This window comes from Pinus tabuliformis, chromosome 3_2, assembly GCF_031772625.1.
Source record: "Pinus tabuliformis cultivar Carrire ecotype Pingquan chromosome 3_2, CPIR1, whole genome shotgun sequence".
Taxonomy (NCBI): Eukaryota; Viridiplantae; Streptophyta; class Pinopsida; order Pinales; family Pinaceae; genus Pinus; species Pinus tabuliformis.
Genome location: NC_142302.1, coordinates 446,081,127 through 446,107,486, shown reverse-complemented (window position 1 = coordinate 446,107,486; position 26,360 = coordinate 446,081,127). Strand labels below are relative to the sequence as shown.

General features: G+C 39.2%; 1 protein-coding gene across 5 annotated transcripts in view; it reads left to right on the top strand.

The window, feature by feature from the left end:
* The first annotated feature begins 8,441 nt into the window (after positions 1-8,441).
* The window catches only part of LOC149181219 (uncharacterized), a 201,430-nt gene continuing 183,511 nt past the window's right edge, over positions 8,442-26,360 (top strand). For 3 of the 5 annotated variants that reach the window (XR_016257001.1, XM_089416501.1, XM_089416500.1), the window contains exons 1-2: positions 8,445-8,639; positions 8,731-8,955. Coding sequence is in view for 4 of the 5 variants with exons in the window: in XM_089416501.1 (XP_089272627.1) it covers positions 8,601-8,639; positions 8,731-8,955 (264 nt within the window). In the remaining variant the exon portion in view is untranslated. Of the gene's footprint in view, positions 8,640-8,730; positions 8,956-26,360 lie in introns of all 5 variants that reach the window. The other 2 variants (XM_089416502.1, XM_089416503.1) reach the window with 2 other exon arrangements.

The following is a 26,360-nucleotide window of genomic DNA, read 5'->3' as shown; positions in this document are numbered from 1 at the left end:
AGAGCTAAGACCATAAAATTCATCATGCCTAGCTTGCATGATAAATATATCATTATAAGCAAGAATCATCTCTTAATTGTTTCTCATTTTTTTTTCTAGAAGAAGACTTAACTATAAGACAACAGGAGAAAAGGAGGGAGGAAATGTCAAAGGTTAGGGCAGCAAGAGATGAAGGCAAGAGAGCATGGATTTATAAAGGTAAAGTTGTGATAGCGTGATTTGGACCTGCTTCCAAAACAGAGCAACAAGATGGTAATAAAAAGAGGCAACAAATTCTTCAACAGGAAATCAAGAAGCAAGGTCAGTATGGGAAAGCAGGGACAAAGACTCAATTGTGCGTCTTGCATGTCAAAATAAATAGCAATCAAGTCATACCCAAGTTTCCTTAAGTTTAGTTTGTTGGAACTGCAGAGGTTACCCATGGAGATGAGGACCTGGGTTAGGGCCTATTGCGGAAGATAAAGACATAATTTGCCTCATAGAAATACATGAACATGAAGGGTGCAAGACACCTTTGTTTGAAGGATACTAGAAGATAGTTGTGTGGAAAAAGGCAACAGGGAATGGAAAAGGACACAGGGGTATCATGGTATTAGTGATGGAAAAAGAAGGTCGTCTCATTCAGTTAGAAAAATAAGACTCAAATAAACAATTAATTTTCTTTAAAATATCAAAAAATGGAAATCACATCAGAATTGTAGCATGCTATTTTGCGCCGCAAGTTTCAAAAATTTACAGAAGTAGAGGTCTTGACCACAAAGATCCCTTTGCAACTTTAAAAACAGATATTGCAACATATTCTCATATAGGTTAAGTCCTTATAGTGGGTGATTTGAATGCTATGACTGCAAGTGAGAAAGCCAACATTCTTTGTTGTAAAGAAGACTGCGACCCTATTTGGCTTACATAAGAGAGTAATCATCAGTGGGAAAGAATTTCATAGGGCAAGGGCTACAATCTCTTTGGTTAACAATTGCTTACTCTATGTGGGGCCTTGAATTTAGTCATTTGTAATGGTTTGACTAGATGGGCAAAGTCTGTTAATTTCACTTGCAATACTTACAATGGAGCAAGTGTAGTAGATTATGTAATTTGCTCGCATGGTTTGTGTGAGAAAATGGAGGAAGTTTTGATTGGAGATCAACTTTGGGACTTAATAACAGATCACAAGCCAATTTATTAAAGTTTCTCTTGGACTGGAAAGAAGCAAATAGAGTAAAAAAATCAGTGTGTTCAACAAAATCTCCCAAAGGGCAGAATTCTTTTGACTCTAGAAAATTACAATGCCTTCAAAATGACACTAGAGAGGCTTTTTGAGAAGGAGAAAATCTCAATTCATGACCTTCATAGTCACAAATTAACACATTTAATTCAAAGCGCACTTGCAGAGTGCAAATGAGAAAAAATTAAAAAGTCTGAAACAAATTGCTTTCTTATTAATGCTTGGTTTGACAAGGAATGCAAAAAGGCAAGGAGAATGTGGAAAGAGTCAAACAACGATAACATAAAGCTCAAAGCTTACAAATAGATATTAAGAAAGAAAAAGGTTGATTTCATGGTTTCAAGGAGGGAAGAACTAATCTTCCTTGGGAAAAATAACCCGAAATTATTTTGGAAGGAGCTCCAACCGAGAAAGATGCAAACTGAAAATAGTATTACAACTTCTAAATGGTTTGACTATGCAAGACAACTCTATGAGTAGGATCCCAAGGTTGACCCTCCCCCCTTGATAAACATTGATACTAAACTCTTCACGGTGCAAGAGGTAGAGATGGGTAAGTTGGGTGTTGGAAAAGAAAAAGACTTAGCTGAACTCCAAGTAGAGTATCTAAAGTGGGGCTTAAAGATTCTTGTACCTCACATTACGAAAATTTTCAACAACATCAGACAACATGGGTTCCCCATAGATTGGACAACTAGTCTAGCAATACATCTTTTCAAGAGTGATGATGTTAATAATCCCTCCAATTATAGGACCATAATGCTAAACCCCTTGTTTTCAAAGTTATTTGGAAGCATGCTAGAAAATAAAATCAACAAGTGGGTAGAAGAAAGAGACAAGTGTGCTAAAGGGAAAGCGGGTTTTAGACCTTAACATTCCACAGTTGATCATTGTATAACTTTAAGGCACACCATTGAAAAAGTTTGGGAGAAAAAGGAAGAAGCATTTTGTTGCTTCGTTGATTTTACAAAAGCATTTGACACGGTTCCTAGGGATAAGCTATGGCACAGATTGGAGGAACTTGGGGTGCCTAAACATTTGAGAGGAGTTGTGCATAGGCTTTATGAAGAGGTGAAAGTCAAAATTAGAACTTCAACAGGAATTTCTGAAAGTTTTAAAAGTGATATCAAGGTCAAGCAAGGTTTCCCATTGTCTCCTACCCTTTTCGGTTTATATATCAACAAGCTTGAGGAGTGGTTAAATTTGGAAAAGGATGATGGTATCCATTTGGGCAAGTTTGTTATAAGGCTTATTTTGTATGCAAGTGGCCTTATTCTGATTGGTAAATCTGCTCTTAGTTTGCAAGAGCACTTACTATCCCTTGAGCATTTTTGTAGAAGGGTGAGGATGCAAGTCAATATTAGCAAAACGAAAGTAGTGGTTTTCTCTAAAAAAAGAAAACATAACCAACATAAGTTCTACTTTGAAGGCAACATTCTGGAAGAAGTCGCGATTACAAAATACCTTAGTTGACTTCAACAAAAATCTAAGCTGAGATGGTTGTAGAAAGAAAAGAACTTTGGGGGATTGGAAAGCATTTTATGCTTTTCAAAATAAGTGTAGAGAGGCAGAGTTATGAGACTGGAAAACCACTCAAACTCTTTTTGGGCTTCTGGTGATTCCGGTGATTCTTTGTGGTTGTAACTGTGGGTTAACAATACATATAACATTCAGTGCAAACAAATTGAGAAAATTCAGAAGCTTTTGATTACAAACAAATTCAAAATTAAGGTGCAGTTCTTTATGCTATCTTGTTATGTGAAATAGGGGTTGCTCCTATTGAAGCAATTGCTATGGTGCGAGTCACAAGGTATTTAAAAAAAATTGAGCAAATGGAATAGGGCAGATGGCCTAAGGTTGTCTTTAATGACATATTGTGCACAAGAAAGAAGACTTGGATGCATCAAAATAAAAAATGGTTTAGTAAATGGAGTATTTGCTTGAACACGTGTCCCATAAATAATAAAGAGATAAAAGTTTTTGTTACGGATAAGTTCCACAAGCGTATTTGGGATAAGGAGCTAGGGAGAAAGAAAAAGTACTATATTGAAGTGTTTATTCCCACTCATAACCATCAACAAAAAGCGTACATAGAGACCAATATTTATGGGAGAGCCAAAATACTTATTGCTCAGTTAAGGACTAATTCTTATCAACTCTGTTGTGAAACAGGGCGCTGGAAAAGGCCAAAAGAAGTATGGGAAGAAAGAGTATGTATTTTTTGTTCTTCCAGAAAAGTGGAAACAAAAAAGCATTTCATTTTAGAATGTAAGGCCTTCAAAGATAACAAGGAAAGTTAGCAGATATTCTGGTAGCTAGCTCTTGGGATAACTTATTTAGCGAGGGATTTGTCGAGAAGCTGGGATAGTTTATTGTGAGACTTCACAAGAAAAGGGTGGAATACATCAACCAGATGAAGAAGTAATCTATCTCATAGACTATCTTTAGCCTCATGGACGTTAAAATAATTTTCTTTCTTTCTTTCTTAAGTTTTTAAATATTTATTAATTAAATTTAAATACGAAGTTTTAAAATATCATAATTACTATTATGAATTATTAATATTTTAATTTATATGGTAAATAGATCTTAATTTATTATTGTTCTTATGTTTGATATATTTCACTCTTCTATATGTAAAAATATTATTATTTATAATTATATGTTTATTAATTATGTCTATAGGAATATCTATTTTGGAATAGAGCTTATGGAATTTTAATTTAATTATCAATAATTATTAGGTGGATGGTCGGGATTTACCCTCCATGGAATATTCTACAATCTTTTTTAGTAGTATTCACAAATCAAAAGGTCAAATTTATGTTCAAAGTATTTAAGTCCTTTTTGTCATTTTAATTAAATTGATCAGTTAAAAAAATATTGTATGAACAAGTGTCACACTAAATGAGTTATGGTTTTAGGCACGTGGTATTGATAAGCCATGGTATTGTAACAAAGCCTATTTACAAATTAAGAAGATGGTTTTTTTAATTTTAGCAATGTGAGATATATCATGAAATAAGTGTTTTGATGTTTATTAGTCCCTGCCAAGAGAACTCTAAACTATTAGTTAGCATTGACCAATGCAACTTATAATGTTTAGGTTGAAAAACAAATATTTATTTTTCAGTATTATTGGAAAAATGGTTTTTCAAACATTTGATTGGACCATAAACTTAAAGACCTTATTGTAATCTTTACGTCCCTATTAGTTTAGCATTGAACAATGCAACTTATAATGTTTAATTTAAAAAACAAATATTTAGTTTTCAATATTATTGCAAAAATTATTTTTCAAACATTTGATCGGACCATGAACTTAAAGTCTTATTGTAGTCTTTACTCAAATTTTTGGATGCACTTGCAAAGTTAAATTTTTTGAAAATAGTTCATACTAAGGTAAATAACATATTTAATATCTGACCACCATAGAAATTGGATAGTAACAAGATGTAAATAAATATACTTATCAACATTTACTGCACACCATTATTTATGTGTTCTTTAACACCTTAATAAGTAGGAGTAAAAATATAAATGTGCAAACTTTCCAGTGACCCACTAGAATTTATGCAAGTTCTTGCTCATTACTTGACAATTAATTTTTCCATTTCATATATCAATTTGCACTTTTTATGAAAGCATAATTTCCATTTAAGTAGTAGGGACTAAGTTTCTCTGCATTACTTGTTATGAATTGATACCTATCTACATTTACTAGCCACTTCATTTATATTGTTGTTTAATTAAATTTAAATAGGAAATTTCAAATATCATATTTTTTTATAAAGGAAACACATATATTACATTGATTTAACTGAAAACAGGGCAACACCTTTACATTCAGAGTTACATCCAGATCTTCATTATTCCAAAGAGTTACAAAAATAACCCTGCTTCTACCTGGCCAAGTACTAACTATACTCCTAACAACATATATTTTAAAGAGTCTCCAGAAGACTCCATTGTACAGTACATACTTGCAGTTCATATAAAACCATTAAAACTTTAACCACTACTGTCTTTCCTATTTTCAGAAGTTCCTTCTTGTCCTGGTTGAGCCAACTCCACTTGAGGGTGAGAGTCCTCATGCACAGGACGACCCCTAATTTCCTCTTGATGGTGATTCCCTTCTCGAGCACCCTAAGCAAGATTGTTCATGATGCCAAATACCTCCTTCAGAATGCCTAAGATTATTATCTCTACAGTAAGTTCAATATTATCAATTTTGAAGGTCAGCTTATCCACTAACAATTATAAATGATCAACTGCACTCGTTAATGACTCAAGCTGTTCAAAAATGAGAACAGATTGGGAGTGAGCCTCCATGGATGCCATGTCACCTTGCTTAGCTATGAAAGATGCTACTCCTGACATATGGTCCTTCATAATTTCCCTACTCTCTAACTGTATAAAGTGCTCCATCTTGCGAATATTACTAGAATTGCATTTTCCAAACGAGAATTCCAAGACCCACAATCGCCATTTATAAGTCATCTCTCCTAGTTCACCTTTATCTCCTTCCCTCTCCTCCCATTCAATTCCAACTACCTGACTCTGCACTTGCCTGACAAGACTTGCCATCTTTGAATCACCTCTAATATGAGATCGTGCTCGACTGTAGCACAAGATATTGAATTGAGTAGCCAAATCCTCCACCTAGCATGGAGCATGGGATCTTCCTTCTCGATATCACAACTGGAAGGAGGTTAGATGTGTTGGAAATACTGAGAGGGAGGGTGAATAAATATTTCTTTTACAATTGTTATTTTACAAATTTTAGATCACTTATAAACTGAACACAAAATGAACAATACAAAATAAATAATTCTATTAATCAGACATATTGAGGACTCCAATCATCTTTTTACAATAAATCAAGTATAATAAAATTTAGGGGTCCAACCTTAGATAGAGACACCGATCTCCAATCCACCAGGCTCCAACCTGTACTTTGCTAAGCACCTAAGTTGCCATCTTATTGACATCAATGACAACTTTATCCAACAAGATGCAATGCATTAAAGGAGCTAGCCATCAATTCCAGACTTCACATAAACTATTCCTTATGCGACTAATTAGTGCTTTGCCAAACCTTAATTCGAGGTTATTTATTCTCCATACCTTGATGGAATGAGATATTAAAGCCCATTTCAAAATATGACTTTGATTCATGGTGTATCTATTATGATTGGAGAACCATAATCCATCATCAATGCACCATAATCGAGGGTTGCACCTTGATCAAGGATTACACCTTTGTTAGCTAGCAAGTCCGTAACTTGATTATGGTGCCTTTTGATGTGATAAAACTCAATTTTTTCAAAATTTCGGATTTGCATCCAAATTTTGAGTATCATTGAAGGACAATCATTTTTTGGAGTTTCTCTTGCTTTAATGATTTTTTGGATTACCAACATGGAATCTCCAAAGACTATCAGATGGGAAATCTTCTTTGCAATTGCCACTTCTAGATCTTGCCATAAAGCAAGAAGCTCTACTTGATTTTTGGTAGTTCTGCCCAAGTGAATTGTGTCTTTATTTCTTCCTCAGGGTGAAAAATTACCCCCCACTCCAACCTTCCATTAAAATATCATAATTACAAATATAAATCATAATTATTTATTTTTTAATATAATATATGTATTTTTAAGATTTTTAATTATTATTATTATTATTTGTTTCTATGTGGTTCAGGGCCAGAGATAGGTGACGACTACGTCCATGAATATTTGTACCAGGAAGATCCATCCAAAGAAATAAATTCATGCCGACTCAACCACGAAGTCTAACCTCAAGAATGTCTAAAAATAAATTGAACATATGACCTCTCAAATAAAATGCATTTTTTACGAGGAGACTCCACCAATTAAACTGACCCTCAAAGCTTAATATAATATATATAACCAACATAACCAACATAAGTTCTACTTTAAAAGCAACATTCTAGAAGAAGTTGCGGATTATGAATACCTCAAAATTGACTTCAATAAAAATCTAAGTTGGGATTACTGTAAAAAAAAAGAACTTTGGGGGGTTGGAAAACATTTTATGCTTTTCAAAATAGGTGTAGAGAGGCAAAATTATGGGACTTGAAAACCACTCAAACTCTTTTTGGGCTTCGAGTGATTCCTGTGATTCTCTATGGTTGTGAACTGTGGGCCATCAATACATCCGACATGCAGTGGAAACAAATTGAGAAAATTTAGAAGCGATTGATTACATAGAACTTCAAAATTAAAAGTGCAGTTCCTTATGTTATCTTGTTAAGTGAAACATGGGTTGCTCCTATTGGAACAATTGCTATGGTGCAAGTGATAAGTTATTTAAAAAAAATTGAGCAAATGGAATAGGGTAGATGGCCTAAGGTTGTCTTTAATGACATATTGTGCAAAAGAAAAAAGATTTGGATGCAAAAAAATAACAAATGGTTTAGTAAATGGGGTATTTGCTTGAACAAGTGTCCCATAAACAGTGAAGAGATAAAAGCTTTTGTTATGGATAAGTTCCACAAGCGTACTTGGGATAAGGAGCTAGAGAGAAAGAAAGAGTACTATATTCAAGTGTTTAATCCCACTCATAATCATCAACAAAAAGCGTACATAGAGACCAATATTTTTTGGAGATCCAAAATTCTTATTGCTCAGTTAAAGACTAATTTTCGTCAACTCCATTGTGAAACAGAGTGCTGGAAAATGCTAAAAGAAGTGTGGGAGGAAAGAGTATGTATTTTTTGTTCTTTGGGAAAAGTGAAAACATAAAAACATTTCATTTTAGAATGCGAGACCTTCAAAGACAACACAGAAAGTTGGCAGATATTCTGATAGCTAGCTCTTGGAATAATTTATTTAGCGAAGAGTTTATTGTGAGGCTTCACAGGAAAAAGGCCAAATACATCAACAAGATGAAAAAACAATTTGTCCCATAAACTATTTTAACTTTGTGAAAATTAAAATAATTTTGTTTTTCTCTACTATAAATCTCTTTTAATAAATTATTTATAACTTCACCATTAAAAATTAAGTCACAATAAAACAAATTAATTAAATTACATTAATTGTTTTTCCCTTTTTAAATTAATTGAAGCTTCATAAACATCTCACGGGAGAAAATAATTAAATCACAATAAAACAAATTAATTAAATTACTTTAATTATTTTTCCCTTTTTAATTTAAATGAAGCTTCCTAAACATCTCACGGACATTTTCTCCTGTATAACGCCTCTGGACACAACAACGATTGACTTTGTCAATAAAGATAACTTTTGACTTCGCAAATGTCATGCATCCTCGTAATCATATGTCCACGAGGAGCAACTACAAAACTTCTCAAATTAATTTGAGAATTGAATTGCGCCAATTTTAGCTTTCGGAGATGGCAGAAGATGGGCTGGGATCAATTCGTTACGCAGTGGTCTCTGTTGCTTTTTCATTTCACTCGTTCTGATCACCCGTCTGAAACCAACTACTGATATATACTTTTTTATTCCTATTGGCAACTGCAGATCGATGCATTCACAGACAAACCATTCCAGGGCAATCCCGCTGCTGTGTGTTTACTGGAAGAGAACAAAGATGCAGAGTGGATGCAGAAAGTTGCCAATGAGTTCAATCTTTCAGAGACTGCTTTCTTAAGAAGAAGCCGAAGCTCCTCCTCTATCTCACAAAAAGGAGTTGCTCTGGACAATGTCGAAGAGTTTGATTTGAGATGGTTCACCCCGTTAGTAGAGGTCAGCAAACTTTTTCATTTCGTCCTGTGATTTGCTTATTTAATTTTGAATTCAAAGTTTTGGTTTGTGTTTAAAACTGGCTAGGTCAACGGGGTTTGGTTAAATGTAAAGTGGGGTTGTTACATAACCCACCAAGGTTTAAATATGCAAAGACATGTTTCACTTTTTGTGGCCTGTTATGCCTATGGAGGCAGGCTGTTTCAAGCTATTGCAGCTGGTTGCAAGTCCTGGTTGACTCCAGGGAATTAGATACTCCACCTGTAGCTTCTAAATTGTCGTAAGCAGGGTACATTTTATTGCAATGTTCCCATATTGCTGGAGACCATCCTCGGAGCACAGTGATTATATGAGGCATAGTGTAAGCTAAAAAAATCAAAATTTGGTTAGAATAATAGTCATGGAGATTCTAACATAGTGGTTCCATGGCTCCCTCTTATTTATGAGCAATGACTGCTGAGAAATTATAGGAGCTACCTTGATCCGAATTGGATCCATAAAGAACTGTCAAAGAAACCATGATTGTATCAGGTCAAGACAAACATCAAAGAACTCCAAAACAACGATCGAAAACACCTTGAACTAGTGGCAGTGGCAGCGAGCGTGGAACGACGAGGCGCTGACCGAGGCCCATGGAGACTGTGCGGGAGGCTGAATTAGCCCCTGGGAGGTCCAGATCGGGAAATGGAGGTGGAAAGCCCCGAGCACTCGGTCGCGTGGAGAGCCGGAGAACCGAAGGACAAAAGGCAAAAGAGCTAAAGGACAAGGTGGGACCCGCTCCGAAACCGGTGGTATTGATCGGGGGCTCCTTGAACATTAAGCGGTTTTGGATGGAAGCAGAGAGATTCCACTCAGCGATCGACAAGTGGCAAGCGGAGGAGAGAGAAAACCGCCGCTCATCGTGCGCTAACGGTTGAGCAAGTCAACCGCGTGAAATGAGCGGATGGCGTTGGATCTGGGGGATCCAGATTGGACGGTTGATATTGCGTCCGATGACCAGACCGAATTTAACGAGGGAATACGCTGTTGTTTGTAAAGATTTGAGGTTCGCTCTGACCGCCACGGTGGAGGAAGATTCATTCCACGACGTAACCGAGGAATTGAACCGACGAAGCAGGTTGGCGCCGTTTACAGGACGACATGTGGCCACTCCCTGTGAGCTTAATGATGACGCTGAACAGGGAACTCCAAGCGCATCTACAGAAGGCGATTCGATAGAGGCGGAAGAGGAACTGAACAGACATGGGAACGAATGGCCTTAAAGCCATGAACAGAGGAGAGAACAGAGAGAGAGGGACAGAGGAACCAGAACCCTGAGAGGAGGATGGAACACAGAGAAGAAGACAGTGAAGCAAAAGCAGAATGAAAGACAGAGGGCTGAGCTGACCAAAGGCAGCATTGAGCATTAGAGAGCTTGAGAGATTCAAGCCATCCCAGAGAGGATCTGTTCGGACTGAGCACCACATTGGGCTCTCTCCATTGTAGACCAGAAGGTCACAGAGTTGGTAGGAAAAGGAGTCTGTGTACTCTAGTGGCTTGGGGCATCCAAGAACCACCCTGCCAAGTAAATTTCCGTTTCAGGTGACTCACATTGGCTCCTGCATTGTAATTCTCTGCTTAAGACACAATAAAATAAGGCCACCACTGAGAGTTGGACCGGAGATGTAGCCCTGGAAGATAGGCTGAATTCCTTATTAATTTCTTGTGTTCTTGTATTTGCTTACTGTATTTCTCTGCTGTCTTTCCATTTCAAGTGTCTGTGTATTTGTAATCTGATCGATCCGTTGCTTAAATAACATAGACACACACACCGACACATGAGTTTGTAATACCTTTATTCAATAAATTTTCAACTGAGGTCACTCATAGGGTGATTATTAGATCAAATGGTATCAGAGCCCTAGGCTGTAAGGTTAGACAAGCTTGTGTTGGTTTAGCTGTTGAATGCTCGCTAGATCAAAGCTCAAATTAGAAGAAGGAGAGTTGGTGGAAACTAATCTTGAAATTGGGAGAGTCTATCCTCGGAAGACAATGTCAGAGGAAGGTTGTGTGGGGCCAGACCCTCAATTCATAGAAAGTTTCCTAGCTATAAAGTCTATGGTAGAAGAAATGTATAGGGACTTTAGAAAGCATAAGGATGAAGACTCCTCAGGTTCTAAACAAGATAAAGAAGAAGATGAGTCTCACTTCCATGACCACTCCAAAGGAAAAGGGAAAGAGGAAAGCTTTCTCACACCTCCTAATAACCCTGTGCATAATAAGAAAGCATCTTTGATCAAGCTAAATGTTAAATTTGATTTGCCTATATATGATGGAGAGCTAAATGCTGAAAAGCTGGACAATTGGATTAGAGAAATTGATGTGTATTGCAAGGTACATAACATAGAATCAGACAAGAGTAAGATTTAGCTGGCAAGCCTACGCCTAGGAGGCACTGCCTTGGTTTGGTGGGAAGGTAGAACCCAAGCTGATATAAAAAGACATGGTAAGACTATCTCTGTCTGGAGTGAATTTGTTTTTGCAATTAAAAGCAGTTCTATCCATTGGCTACATGCAACAAGCCATGATGAGTTGGCAAACTCTTCGACAGTTGAAAGGACAAAATGTGCAAGGGTATACTCAAGAATTTAGAAAGAGAGCATTGATGCTGGGTATCTCATTAGACTCACTAGAGACTCTTTTAAAGTACGTTGGTGGTCTGCACAACTACATGAGACATACCATCCTCATGTTTAATCCCACTAGTATAGATGAGGTATCTGTACAAGCTACTTATCTAGAAGCTAGAGGAAAGAATGGAAATCCAGAAGTTGGGGGACCATCCCAACCCACTGCAAGCAAGAGCAAGGAGAAAAGAAAGCAGAAGTGGAAAGCAAGGAAGGCTAACACTACATAGAAAAGCAAAGCTTCATGCACTCACTGTAAAAAGGATGGGCATGATGATAGCATTGTTGGATTTTGCATCTAGAGCTGAGACCTAAGAAGTCTGAGGGCAAGAAGAAGAAGACCGCTGTAGCTATTCAAAAAGATTTGGGGTCAGATTCAGGAGATGAAACAACTATTGTAGCCACAGGTATAAAAGCTAAGAATTTTGAAGCATCTACTAGTAATTCTGCTCAATCTGTTATTGATGAAAAAATGAGAGAAAAAGACATGAGCTTTTCCATATTCGAGTTATTTCCAAAAATCAAAAGATTGATACTTTGTTTGATAGTGGCTCACAAGTAAATCTATTTTTTGAAGCAATTGTAAAGAAATTGGGATTAGCAACTATACCTCATAAGAAACCATACCCATTATGATGGTTGAATGATAAAGCACAACTACAAGTGACTAGACAGTGCAAACTCAAGTTTTCTTTTGGGTCAGCATTTGTAGATGAGGTGGAGTTAGACATAATTCCTTTGGACATGTGGAATTGTTTTAGGAAGTCCTTACTTGTATGATAGAAAGGCTATTTTCTATAGAACTGAGAACAAGTATCTACTTGTTAAAGATGGAATCGAATACTTTGTAAGAGCCCATAAGCTCAAGAATAATTATACTCTCATAAACTCTGGGCAGATGAAAATAATGATAAATTGATGCAAACAATTCTCACTGATGGTTGTAAAAGAAAAGAAACCTGATAAAACCAATATATTTGAGGGCTGTAATGCTGAATAGCAAGCTGATATAGAAAAGGTTGTTTCAGAGTATGATGTCTTATTTCAAGAACCTAAAGGTCTGCCACCCAAAAAGGGAATAGTACATGATATTATTTTGCAACAAGATGGTCCATTGCCTAACATTGGAATGTACAGGTTGTCTGCTTTGGAGAATGCTGAAATCAAGAAGCAGGTGTAGGAGTTGCTTGAGAAAGGGTTCATCAGGCCTAGCACATCACCATGTGGGTCACCAATCATTTGGGTGAGAAAGAGAGATGGTTCGTGGAGAATGTGCATTGACTACCGAGCACTGAATAAGATAACAATAAAAAATCGTTATCCCCTTCCTCGCATAAATGATCTTTTAGATCAATTGAAGGAAGCTATTTATTTCACCAAGTTGGATTTGCACAGTGGATACCATCAGGTTAGAGTTGCAGAGCAAGATGCATGGAAGATTGCTTTCAAAACAAAATAGGGATTGTATGAATGGCTGGTTATGCCTTTTGGCTTAACTAATGCTCCTGCTATTTTCATGAGATTAATGAATGATGTACTCTGACCTTTTTTTGATGATTTTGTTATTGTGTACCTAGATGACATTTTGATTTTTAGTAAAACGTGAGAAGAACATTTAAAGCATGTTAAGCAGACACTAGATGTTTTGAAAAGAGAAAAACTTTATGTTAAACTCCCAAAATGTGAATTTGGCAAAACATCTCTAAACTACTTGGATCATATAGTAGGGGGAGGTGAATTGAAAATAGATCCCTCTAAAGTGGCAGTCATTGTGAACTGGCCTAAACCCAGGTTTGTTACAGAAGTGAGAAGCCTCTTAGGAGCAGCACAATATTGGTGGAAGTTCATTTCTAACTTTTCCTCAATTGCAGCTCCCTTACATGCTTTAACAGGATTGAACAAGGTGTTTCAGTGGGGAGGAAAACATCAGAAAGCCTTCGACACCTTGAAAGAAAAGATTAGTACAACACCTGTACTAGCACTGCCAAATCTACAAAGACCATTTGAGATCCAAACTGATGCCAGTGACTATGCCATGGGAGCAGTGTTGACACAGCACGGTAAACCCATATGTTATCATTCTGAGACTTTTAATCCTGCAGTAGTTAACTATCCTACATATGATAAAGAATTGTATGCATTAGTTCAGAGTGTGAAAAAGTGGAAACATTACCTAATGGGCAAAAAGACAGTAATACATACTGATCATCAACCACTTTAATATCTACACTCCCAAACTAAGTTGCAACAATCAAGACATTACAGATGGATGGGTTTTCTACAACAGTTTCATTTAGTCATCAGATATAAAAAGGGCATACATAAGAAAGTTGCAGACATGTTGTCTAGACCCATTATAAATGCATCTACCATACTTAAGTATAATTCTGTACTACATGAAAGCTACATTGAATAATATGCTTAGGATATGGACTTTAAAGATGTATATGCAACTTTGAGTCAAGGCAAAAGAGTAGAAGAATTGGACTATCATGTGAAGGACCGACTCTTATACCATTGTGGGAAACTCTGCATTCCACAAACTGATAGGATAAAGATAATTAGGGAAGCACACACTTCTATGATATCAGGTCACTTTGGGGTAAGTAAAACAGTTGCACAGCTGCAAAGATTTTGTTATTGGCCGAAAATGAATGAGACAGTGTCTAGATATGTAAGAGGGTGTGCTATGTGTGCTAAAAGCAAGCCCAGCAATAGAAAACTAGGCTTGTACACTCCATTTCCAGTTCCTTCTCACCCTTGGGAAAGTGTTTCCATGGATTTTGTTGGAGGACTACTTAAATCTAGGAAAGGTCATGATTATCTATATGTTGTTGTGGATAGGTTCAGCAAAATGTGTATTTTGATACCTTGTAATAAACAGATTATAGCTGAGCAGACTGCAAAATTGTTCTTTGAACATGTATGGGTTCATTTTGGATTACCCACTTCCATTGTATCTGATCGAGACACCCGATTTGTGGGGAAATTTTGGTCCAGTCTGTGGGAAGTAATGGACACCAAACTGAAGAAAAGCACAGCTTTTCATCCACAAATAGATGGCTAGACAGAAGTAGTTAACAGGACAGTGATCCAGTTATTGAGAGGATATTGCAGCAAACATCCTAAGCTTTGAGCTGAACACTTGTGTTATGTGCAACATGCTTACAACAGAGCAAAGCATTCTTCTACACAGAGATCTCCTTTTGAGACCTGTTTTGGTTTCACACCAAGGTCTCCTTTGGATTTTGTCTTTGGTAAAGATACCATGGTGGATGAACACAATGATGTGGATAGGGCAACTAGGTTCATTGAACAGATCTAGAAGATCCACCAAGCAATACAGGAATAGCTAGAAAAGGGCCAAGCCAAGTACAAGGCTAGGCATGATAAGCATCGAATGGAGCATAGTTTTCAAGTTGGTGACCAAGTTTGGCTGTATATCAGTAAGGACAGGATGCAAGGTGAAGGTAAAAAGCTAAAGCCTATCAGGTATGGACCCTTTAGGATACTTGAGAAGATTGGTGAAAATGCTTTTCGCCTTGATTTACCAGTTTACATGCACATCTACTCAGTCGTAAATGCAAATTGCTTGAGATTGTTTGAACCTTCAATGATTGAGGACCCTGACGAGTAGAGTCAATTGCCTTCTATTGATGATCTGCTACTTGAATATCTTAATGAATTGCAGGAAGACGCAGTGCTGGACAGGAAGGTGAGGACAATGCGCAGGGGAGATGTTGAGTACCTCAGAATTGGGCTCAAAGGTTCGAAGCCAAGCAGTGCAAAGTGGATTGAGATTGGGCAAGTGAGAAAACAATACCCTCACTTAGTCGATGCTTGAAAACCAACTTTTGGTGGTCCAAAAGCTTTTTCAGTGGGAAGGTCATGATCCAAATTGGATCCATAAAGAACTGTCAAAGAAACCATGACTGTATCAGGTCGGGACAAACATCAAAGAATTCCAAAACAGCGATCAAAAACACCTTGAACCAGTGGCAGTGGCAGCCAGCATGGAACGACGAGGACCTCGGTCAAAGCGCACTGACCGAGGCCCATGGAGACTGCGCGGGAGGTCGAATTAGCCCCTGGGAGGCTGAATTAGCCCTTGGGAGGCCCAGATCGGGAAATGGAGGTGGAGAGCCCCGAGCACTCGGTCGCGTGGAGAGCTGGAGAACCGAAGGACAAAAGGCGAAAGAGCTAAAGGACAAGGCGGGACCCGCTCCAAAACGGTGGTATTGATTGGGGGCTCTGGTGGGCTCCAGTATTGTAGCAATAATGCTACAACTCCTGGAGCTTCCTATCTCTAATTTTATCAACCCGGTAGTTCGTAACAAACTTGGAAGCGACGGTGCTGTATGCACAAGTACTAGCTCTTGTCGCAACTGTCACTTGGTCAGCTGGCACAAGTCCGCTAGGGCTCAAGCCAACTTCTATATGTTCTCAGAAGAAGCTTTATAAATGATGGACGAAGGCTATCTCAAAGGAAATTAACCTACTTTGCAATAATGAACTGAAAGCCAACAAAACAGGGAAACCCTAGTAAACCCTAATCTGACTAGTCTAATCTCTATGATGCAATGGTGGGAGTGCAAACTTCTAGAAATGATGCCATTACTTCTAGTGATATGAGATGCATGAATTTAAGCTACTTCTACTGAAAAGAACATTGTTTTTGTATTTTTGCTTTAGTGGTTGGAGTTATTATGATTTTGTTTCTTATTAGGGTTTGACTGTGCGGGGATAGTTCGAAGGGAAAGAAAGCTTGGGAAAGGTCAGGAGGGCTAGGAAAGGTTCCAGAGGATCCAAAACATCATTCCACAGAAGTCCACAACGTTCAGGTGCTCAGCAACCGAGGTTACAGGTTTCTACAGGATGTCTGCAGGGGATCCTACAGGAAGCTTGGGATTTCTACAGGAAGTCTGCTACCTTCTACAGGATGTTCTGTGGTTGGAGTGTTGGGTGATGGAGGAGTGGAGGAGTTGTATGGGTGGATAGGTAGGATGGAAAGGGAGCTTATGATGGCTCAGGGACAGAGATATGAGATGAGGAAAGAGTGGGTACAGTTGGTTGGTGGATAGAAGAGTGGAAGCAATGAAAAGTCCGAAAAGATGGAGCTACGTGAACAGTAAAAGTGTTGGAAGGCAAACGAGCTGAACAGAGGTTGGGTAGGTGACTTTAGGCGTGGTTGAGAAGAAGAAGAAGGTAACAGAGTGATGCAACGCAGTGTAAAGGAAACAAATCTGCACAAAGCCAAGAATTCATCAACCTATCCTAACTGTGTTATTAAATCAACGAATAGCAATGTATACTTCAGAGAAAAATCGTGCATGGAGTTGGAATGAAGGAATACTGCTCAAGATCAGAATGCATGGATGGATCTACGATTGAAATGACTGTGTTGCAGCTTGAATGAAAGTGTATGACTGCGTTTTTGGTGGCTGGTATGGTCTACACCCCCAATCTCTAAACAGAGATGGCAGTGAGTGCACTGTCAGCCTTTTCTTGGAACTCTAGTAAATGCTGATCCTCCTACTCTAATCTAAACAACTAAAAGCACTTGAACTGTAAACTAATCCTATTCAATCACATAAAAGAAATCAAATCAGCAGACTGTAATTTCTAAATGCATGTCAAAACAGAGGAATAAAGTGCTAAAAAGAAAGACAAGTAACAATACAAGGAAGAGGAGGTCTATTGCTCTCAGGTTGGGCCCTAACCTGAGAGCTATAGCTCCCTTAAAAACTCAGAATTGAATCAAAAGCTGCCTGTCTTTATTGAATAATCATGAGTCTAATGACATGCCAAAACTGGCTTACAAAGAGCAAAAACCGAGCTGTAGCTCGTGCTTAGAAATTGCAACAGTAGTTCAAAAGTTCAAAAAGCTCCTATCAAAGGCCACGGCCTTAATATTTATACATGATGAGGATCCAGCTGGCTGCCTCAATACGTGGAGCTTGGCTGTCCAACTGAAAGTTAAACTGCTGTAAACTGCTGTTCCTGTAGAACCTGTTGGCTGCCTTTAAGCTCGGTGGGGAGAGCTGTTGGAGCTCGGAGTTAGGGTGGAGATCACGAGGGAGGTTATTTAAGGCTGTAGACAACCTCCCTATAAACCTGCAATGCCACCTTTGCTGTCTCTTTGTCTCCTTCTGCGTGGTTTTTGCTCCCTTTAATGCCAAAAAACCTGAAATCATCATGTATTAGCCACATAGATATAATGCCTGCCCTTCTTCCTACAAATAACACGAATATACCAAGAAATGAATGCATAAGTGATAAAAGATGAAGGGTTGAGCAAGGTAAGTAGGCCAAATGAGCCCAATTTGTTACCAAAAATTGGGGCTCATCAGGCTCCTTGAACGGTAAGCGGTTTTGGATGGGAGCGGAGCGATTCCACTCAGCGATCGACGCGTGGCAAACGGAGGAGAGAGAAAACCGCCGCTCATCGCGCGCTAACGGTCGAGCAAGTCAACTGTGCAAAATGAGCGGATGGCGTTGGATTTGGGGGATCCAGATCAGACGGTTGATATTGCGCCTGATGACCAGGCCAGATTTAACGAGGGAATAAGCCGCTGTTTGTAAAGATTTGAGGTCCACTCTGACTGCCATGGTGGAGGAAGACTCATTCCACAATGTAACCGAGGACTTGAACCGACGAAGCAGGCTGGCGCCATTTACAGGAGGACATGTGGCCACTCCCTGTGAGCCTGATGATGATGCTGAACAGGGAACTCCAAGCGCAGCTGCAGAAGGCGATTCGACAGAGGCGGAAGAGGAACCGAACAGACATGGGAACGGATGGCCTTAAAGCCATGAACAGAGGAGAGAACAGAGAGGGAGATAAAGGGACCAGAACCCCAAGAGGAGGACGAAACACAGAGAAGAAGATAGTGAAGCAAAAGCAGAATGGAAGACAGAGGGCCGAGCTGACCAAAGGCAGCATCAAGCACCAGAGAGCTTGAGAGATTCAAGCCATCCTAGAGAGGATCTGTCTGGACTGAGCACCACATTGGGCTCTCTCCATTGTAGACCAGAAGGTCACAGAGTTGGTAGGAAAATGAGTCTGTGTACTCTAGTGGCTTGGGGCATCCAAGAACCACCCTGCCAAGTAAATTTCCGTTTCAGGTGACTCACATTGAGCTCCTGCATTGTAATTCTCTGCTTAAGACACAATAAAATAAGGCCACCACTGAGAGCTAGACCGGAGATGTAGCCCTGGAGGATAGGGTGAACTCCTTATTAATTTCTTGTGTTCTTGTATTTGCTTACTATATTTTTCTGCTATCTTTCCATTTCAAGTGTCTGTGTATTTGCAATCTGATCGATCCGTTGCTTAAATAACATAGACACACACACCAGCACGAGTCTGTAATACCTTTATTCAATAAATCTTTAACTGAGGTCACTCATAGGGTGATTATTAGATCATACCTGGAAGGGCAATTGATGCTTAAGGGATTTAAATTCCAATATAAGAATTGCCCAGGGTTCTTTTATATTGTTTTGTGCTTGTTTGAATCAAATTATGAATTTTTTCAATAGATCATAGATTTTAATTGAAATAAAATTTTATAGTTCCTAGCTTCCTAAGTCTAGTACTCTACCCCCAGATTCCAAAACTTTTTGGACTTTTGCAGTAACCATTTCCGGACACCCCTTTCGTGCTGTTTCCCATAGAGGAAAATGAAATATGGCGAAAACGCTTATCGAGTTAAATGAGAGATTTGATGCAAAGGACAAAATTCAAGTGTCCGCCTACATTTTATAAGTTAATGGAGTTAAAGCCAACCTCTTACAGGAGCAGGGACAAAAAATTCCTAATAACAGGGTCAACAAACTTTTAAGACAGATTTGAAGTTTTCCTGTGAGCCTATTTCTTCCTCTTCATCGGACCACTTTTACTCAAAGGCATGTAACTATGTACCTCCATGGGATCACGTCTTAGGAGTCGGTAACATGGGAAGATACCTCGTATTTTCTGGAGTTGCTTTTTTATGAGTTTAATAATGCTCACTGCCCGGATGACAGAATAGCCAAGCCTTGTTACTGAAACTTTATTTATCCCCAAACTTGGAGTTAACTAGACCAGGAAATTCTCATAAGCGGAGACTTGGAAAAATCTATTTTTTTCGAACTCCTTAAACTGGTGCTGAACGTCTCCCCCTAGCAGAAAATGAAACTAATGAACAACTCTTGTTTCCTCTCCATAACTTTGCATTTCAAGGACAAGTTACGTGTCATGGGTACCAGCTCTGGTTTTTGACATACACTGAGACTCATTCCCACTCTAAGTAGTAAATCATCATATAATTGTAAAATCATTAGTCTCACTGCTTTTCAAATGGCAGGGGGTACCTTTATATAATGGCACTTGACACTCATGCATTACAGGTTTTTGAAGGCTATTTGTTTTAGAAATGCAATAAAGGTTTACTGTAATCAGATTTTCAGCTGTGCAAAATATAGCAGTTGTTTCATGTAGTTCATATGTTAAATGAAACCCTTCGTTGACAGAAATTTGTTCCTCTCCATATTCTTATATATGTTCATTTGCTCTGGGTATGGAAGATCGTCTTATAGAGATTTGTTGTGGTCACGATATAAAGGAAATAATGACTAAATAATTATCCATAACATGAGTATATAATTTGGAATTCTGAAAGTTGACTAGAATTGAATAGAGAAATATGGAAAAGTTTGCACAACGAATGTGCATTTTGAACATCACTGTCAAGGTAATGCATGCAACTAAAGAAGCATTAAGTACCTAATCAATATCAATTAATTGATTGCGTTGATTGTATCCTATACAAAAAGAGTGGATTGGATCCAATACTTATTCCTATCATATCAATTGAGTTAATGACTATTCGTAATCAGATGTCAATCATAATTTGAGATCAGGGAGGGATCTTCAAATCATCACCTAAAACGATGTGCTATAAAGCAACATGTGTTTCATTGATGTGGATGATGACATCGGTTAGAAACATAATCCTTTGGGGTTATGTGAATTTGGCACTTTCATTTGACTGGAAGGCGAAAAGCCTCAACTGAAGGCCAACAATCATGAGAAGTCCAAAAGACCTCTTGGAATATGAAACCAAGGGTCAGAAAATGTGTATTTTTTTTCCTGAGAAAAGATACCCATAATTTCATTCATATAAAATGATGAAGTTACATTTTTGTATATACACTACTGAGAGTGTATTCCTGCAATTTCAGTTACTGCTTTACATATTTGTCTTGCGAGAAAAAAGTCCAGTATATCTAAACAGATAATGCTTAACATCACCATATCTGGCATATATGAGAAAAATAAAAAAGAGCTGTACTGTCCATGAGAGATACATAGAGATTACAGAAAAACTGATAACCCAGAGAAAACCAGGCAGTCCCAAAAACAACTATGATTTGAGCTGAACCAACTAGGCATGGACCAGCCAGAATACCCGAACTGCCCAAAAAAACTGATAACTGTAGACTGTGACATAAAGCTGCCAGCTGAAAGCACTGATGTTGACAAACAAACAAAAACAGAAGGATGTGGATGCAAGATAGGAGAAAACCCAGTGAGTCACACACTGTCATCAACCAGAGCTGCAACCTGTACCCTGTATGGACGATGAGTGTATTAAAATATTTGATCATTAATTTGTTACTTTATCACCCAAAAATCCTTTTCCAAAACGAGACCATCTTTTGATAGGCGGTCAGTGTCATGGTTCCTCTCCCTGTAAATATGAGAACATGAACATGAATTAGATGAGCAAGTCTCAGTAATGCGAAAGATATCCTCAAGTACAGGCAGAATGGTGGTATTCCTGCATGAAATAATGACATTTAGCCAATTTATAGATAGCATGGAATCCCTGAATATGTGAAGATGCGAGTAGCCTTTTTCTCTTGCAAACAGGAGCATGTTTTTGCATGTGAGGAGTTCAGCTCTGTTGTTTGTCCCGTAACCTAAACCCATCTTAACTTTGATACTGTGAGATGGAAATAGGAATAAAAGGAACCCTCCTCCACAATTCTGGCCACTATTGATAGAGGTGCCATCAAAGAAACCCGATGGCTTTGAAGTGTCAAAATTTTCCAGAATGATCACCCTGGGGCAGCAACTCCTTTTTCCTGTAGAAAGTGGCTTAGGATAGCCAGCACCTCATCAGCAGCATGAAGAGGGACTGGGTCTTGTCCAAAAAGACCGCCCTATTTCTAGCCAACCAGACCCCCCAACAAATAATGAGTGGAAGGACTTTAAAAGGGCGACTGTGTTGAAAATCTAACGAATGAAGGTCTTCTGGCTTGTGCCCTAGCTAGTAAAGACTTTGAATTGTCTTGCTCTAGCATGAATGGAAATTCATGAGATAGACTTCAGTGTGATGAGTTGATTTCCAGTTCACTGGAATGGTCATTAGTAGATTGCATGCATAGTGTTGAAATTTCAGTTCGTTGGAGTTTTCTTCAATTAGACTACAGGATGAGGTGGCAGAGACAAGTCCAATTAGGACCAGTTAAGACCGCAGAGACAAGTTCAGTTAGGACGAGTTAAGAATTCAGAGACAAGTGAAGAGAGGACGAGTTAAGTCCTCAGTTAACTCAGTTCACAACTAGAGGAAAACAAGGAGCAACTTGAGCCAGTTAACTGAGAGCTAGTCCAAGTGTAACTGAGACTTACTCCAGTTAACTCGCAAAAAGAACTCATTGCATTTGTGTGAATAAGAATTCGAACTTGGTCTCCTTGCGTCAATCGAAAGTCTATTAAGGCAAGAGAAGGATGAAGGCACAAAGATAGATGATTCTTTATTGTTGACAGAGTGCATTGGTTGAGGAGCGAAGATCAGAATTCAAAGAGTAGAAGCTGAGCCTAGTTTCAGCAGGAAACAATTGTGTGTGCAGGCTGAGATCAAGAGGCAAGGTTGAGGGCATCTTCTCAAGGCCGAGAGCAGTGATCTAGGAGCATGCCAAGATCAATTGTGAAGCTGAGATTAATCTCTTAGGCTATTTGCTGGCTGCTGTAACAACATACTGAATTTGTAAAAGTTCTGTTTGCTCAAAGAACAATCAATAAAAGCCCAGAACAACGAATGCAGGTTTTCCCATTTGGGTTTCCTGGGTAAAACACTGGTGTCAAATTTATGTGTGTGCTGTGTTTTTATCTCAAGTATTTTCCGCTTCATGTTGAATGTTAAGAAACTCTTTACCTTGGTGAAAGTTAAACTTGGTTTCAATCTTCAGTTGCCTTGATTTTCAGTAAATTCATCTAAGTAGTTGTAGAGTTTCAAGAAAATTAACATGGTATCAGAGCCATGCTCAGTATAAAAACCAACACCAAGATTGTTTAGTTAGTGAATGAAGCTACTCAGTGAGTAGGCTTGCGCTAGAGTTTGAAGAGCAATATTTTTTGGATAGCAGAATGTCGTTCCAAGGATTAAGGGCAGATCACTGTTTAGAAGGAGCCTCTAACTTCTACTCATGGAGGGAGTAGATCTCAGTAGTGTTGGAAGATAATGGGGTGCTAGATTTTGCAAAGAACCCACAAACTGCACCCGCAGATGCCCAATAGTTGATCCAACATAACAAGAATGACACCAAGGCTAGGAGGATCATTCTTGAGGGGGTAAAAGACCACATTATCCCTCATCTCCATGGGAAGATGACAACAAATGATATGTGGAAAGCCATCTTGGCTTTGTATCAGGGATCTAGTGATGTTAGGAAGCTTGCCTTAAAGGACAAGCTAAGAAATATCTGGATGAGAAAAGGAGAGCCCATCATTATGTACCTTTCCAAGTTCACCTACGTTCGGGATGAGCTCGCTGGAGTGGGCGAGATTGTAGCAGAGAACAACCTTGTGAGTCTTGCGCTACTGGGACTTCATAAGTCTTGGGAGAATTTCTAGGATGCAGTTAGTGGTAGAGAGAATCTTCCCAACTAGGAAAAGCTATGTGGACATTGCGTCAAAGAAGAAATTCGAAGGGGGACGAGAGCTAGAATTTCAGTGAAGACAGAGGATGAGGAGAACTTTGCCTTGGCAGGCAAAGGAAGCAAGGCCAAGGGCAAGAAGAGCCAAGGCAAGGTCGAGTCCAGTCAGAAGGGCGAGAAGAAGAAGAAAGATCTGAGCAAGATCAAATGATTCTCTTGCCACTAGTTCAGACACTATGCCACTACGTGTCCTAACCGAAAGAAGGGGTGTAATAAGGATCATGTGGCAACATCGGCCGAGGTAGATGGTTTTACTTCGCAGTTCGAGAAAGATTCTCATTGATAGCTTGCATGGCAAGTTCAGTGGGCAACAATGTGTGGTATATTGATTTTGGAGCATCCTTTCACATGACCGGGAACAAGGAATATTTCATCTAGTTGAAGGAGAAGGACATCCAGTTTCACATTGAGCTAGGAGATGATGGCAGGTACTTGACCAAGGGCGTAGGTACTGTCAGTTTTGAGAGGGAGTCTAGTAGCTCTCTCCATCTCAAGGATGTCCTCTATGTTCCAGGCCTTAAAAAGAACCTTGTTTTTGTTTCCACCCTAGAGGACAAGGGTTATGATGTCATATTTAGCAGAGGAAAGGCCTACCTCAATCACTTGGAATCTGGAGCAATGACGCAGATTGGTGTGAGGGTGAAGGGCCTTTACAAGCTCTAGGTTGAGACAGACACATCCTTGAGCAGTAAGGTAGGGTGTGAGCATGGCAGAGACGCGGGGGAGCTTTGGCATAAATGCATGGGGCATTTGCATCATGGGGCGTTGATGATTCTTTAGCAGATAGCCATAGGGCTACCACAATGCAGTATTGACTAGCATGAAGTGTGCAAGGGCTACACACTTGGTAGGTATGCCAAGTCATCTTTTCAGGGCCGAGACAACAAAGACAAAGGGATTTTGGAGTTGGTACATTCAAATGTATGTGGGCCCTATTACCGCTCAAACTAGCAGGGGTCTTAGGAGGGGATCCTATAGAGCAACTACTAGGTCAAGGGGCAACAATGGAGTGATAGCCCACTGCCACCTTAGCTAAGACTCCCTGCTCTTTATGGACTTTCACCGATGAGAGGAGACCCGACATAGGGGGAATCACTAGGAAGGATGGATCTATGAATGGATAGGGAGTGATTCCTAAGGCCTATTCACAAGAGAGGTTCAATTAAATAGCTTGCTTGCTTCAAAAGCAAGGTGATGGGCTCTCTAGGAAGGGCTAAGAGGATTCTTAAACCTAGGTTTATTGGATATGCCTTAACAAGGGGCTTCCTAGACCTAAAGATCCTTATGGAGAATTGGCCTTTATGTAATCTTTGTGAAATCAAAGTTGTAAAGTTGCGGGACCAGACATGACCAAGTGGACCCAAAATTAGGTCAAGGGTATGGAGTTGATCAACCAACGAGGGGCTTGACCTAATTAGGGAAGAGAAGAGGATCAAAGGACAAATTTTCATTTGAGGATTGAATACAATGATCCAAATGAGGAGGCTAGCCAAGGGAAACCTAGGGCAAGAATTGGTCTTTGAGCTAGGGTTTGTTATATCTCAGGATCCCACCATCAGAATCACTTCAAATTTGGAGGACCTCTAGAGATAACCCCAATGCAGTGGTCGACCAAAAATTCAGGTGTTTCGATGGCTACAATAAATTTCATTGGATGCCCTAGGTGACCTATTAGGGCTAGGCCTAGAAAGATAAGGAGAAGGTGAGAAAGATATTCTTTTAAGTGACCACCAATGGTTGGATCAGTGCCTTTCCTTTGAGATGTTGATTTTGGGTAGCATCAGATGTGCTTTAGCTCCGAAATTTTGTGGAGGGGCTAGAACACATGAGATCTCCAAGACCCATAAATCGTTTGGAGAAATTCCACTCGGATGAGGAGTTATTAAAACAATTAATATTTTTAATGAGTTCCTAAGACTAAACTTAGGAAAATAAAAATATTAATGGGTATTAATAAGAATATGGGTGAGAAACTTCTAAATGACAAGGATCAAGTCTGTTTTAATCTTAGCCGTTGATTAGGGACTTAATCTTGGTCGTTGATTCATCAACAGGAAAAGTATAAGAGGAGGCTTGAGGGTCAGTTGGAGATACACTTGAGAGATCAGTCAGTTCGATTTTTTTGGGGCGAGGTTTGCTGAGAAAATCGAACAAGTGATTTGTTGCAGTGAGAGGGGCAGTAGTAGAGAGTTGGATCGGAAGGGAGTTCCGAGCCAACGAGTACCAAGCAGAGAGGCAGCAGTAGCATCAGAGAGGTAGCACAGAGGCCTACACAGCCCAGGAAAGGGCTCACGCAGGCCAAGAGGGTTCTCGCAATGGCAATGCGAGATAATCGAGGGAAGTTTGAGATTTTGCTAGGAGTTCGATGTTCTAAGTCGGGAGGGCTGAAGTTGAAGCTTCTGAGGGCAAATCAATCCAATAGAGAAGTGATGCAGTCTCCCAGAGGCAAGACACTGGCCCACACATAGCAAATTGTGCAGGGATTTTTGCAGTGCTTGCCGAAGTCAGCCATTCAGTGGATCAAATGAGACTTGGAGAACGAGGTAAACCCTCGTATGTATTTATTGCTACCATAATATCTCTGAAAGGTTAGCCGGTGTGAGAGGCAACCTGTTGTACTCAAATTCTGCTTGCTTAATAATACAAACCCTCTATATGCTGCACCAGTTTTCCCGAATTGGGTTTTTTCGGGGACGATTGTCCAAAAATAACGGTGTCCCTTGTGTATTTGTCTTGTTCTATTTCAGTTCATGATCT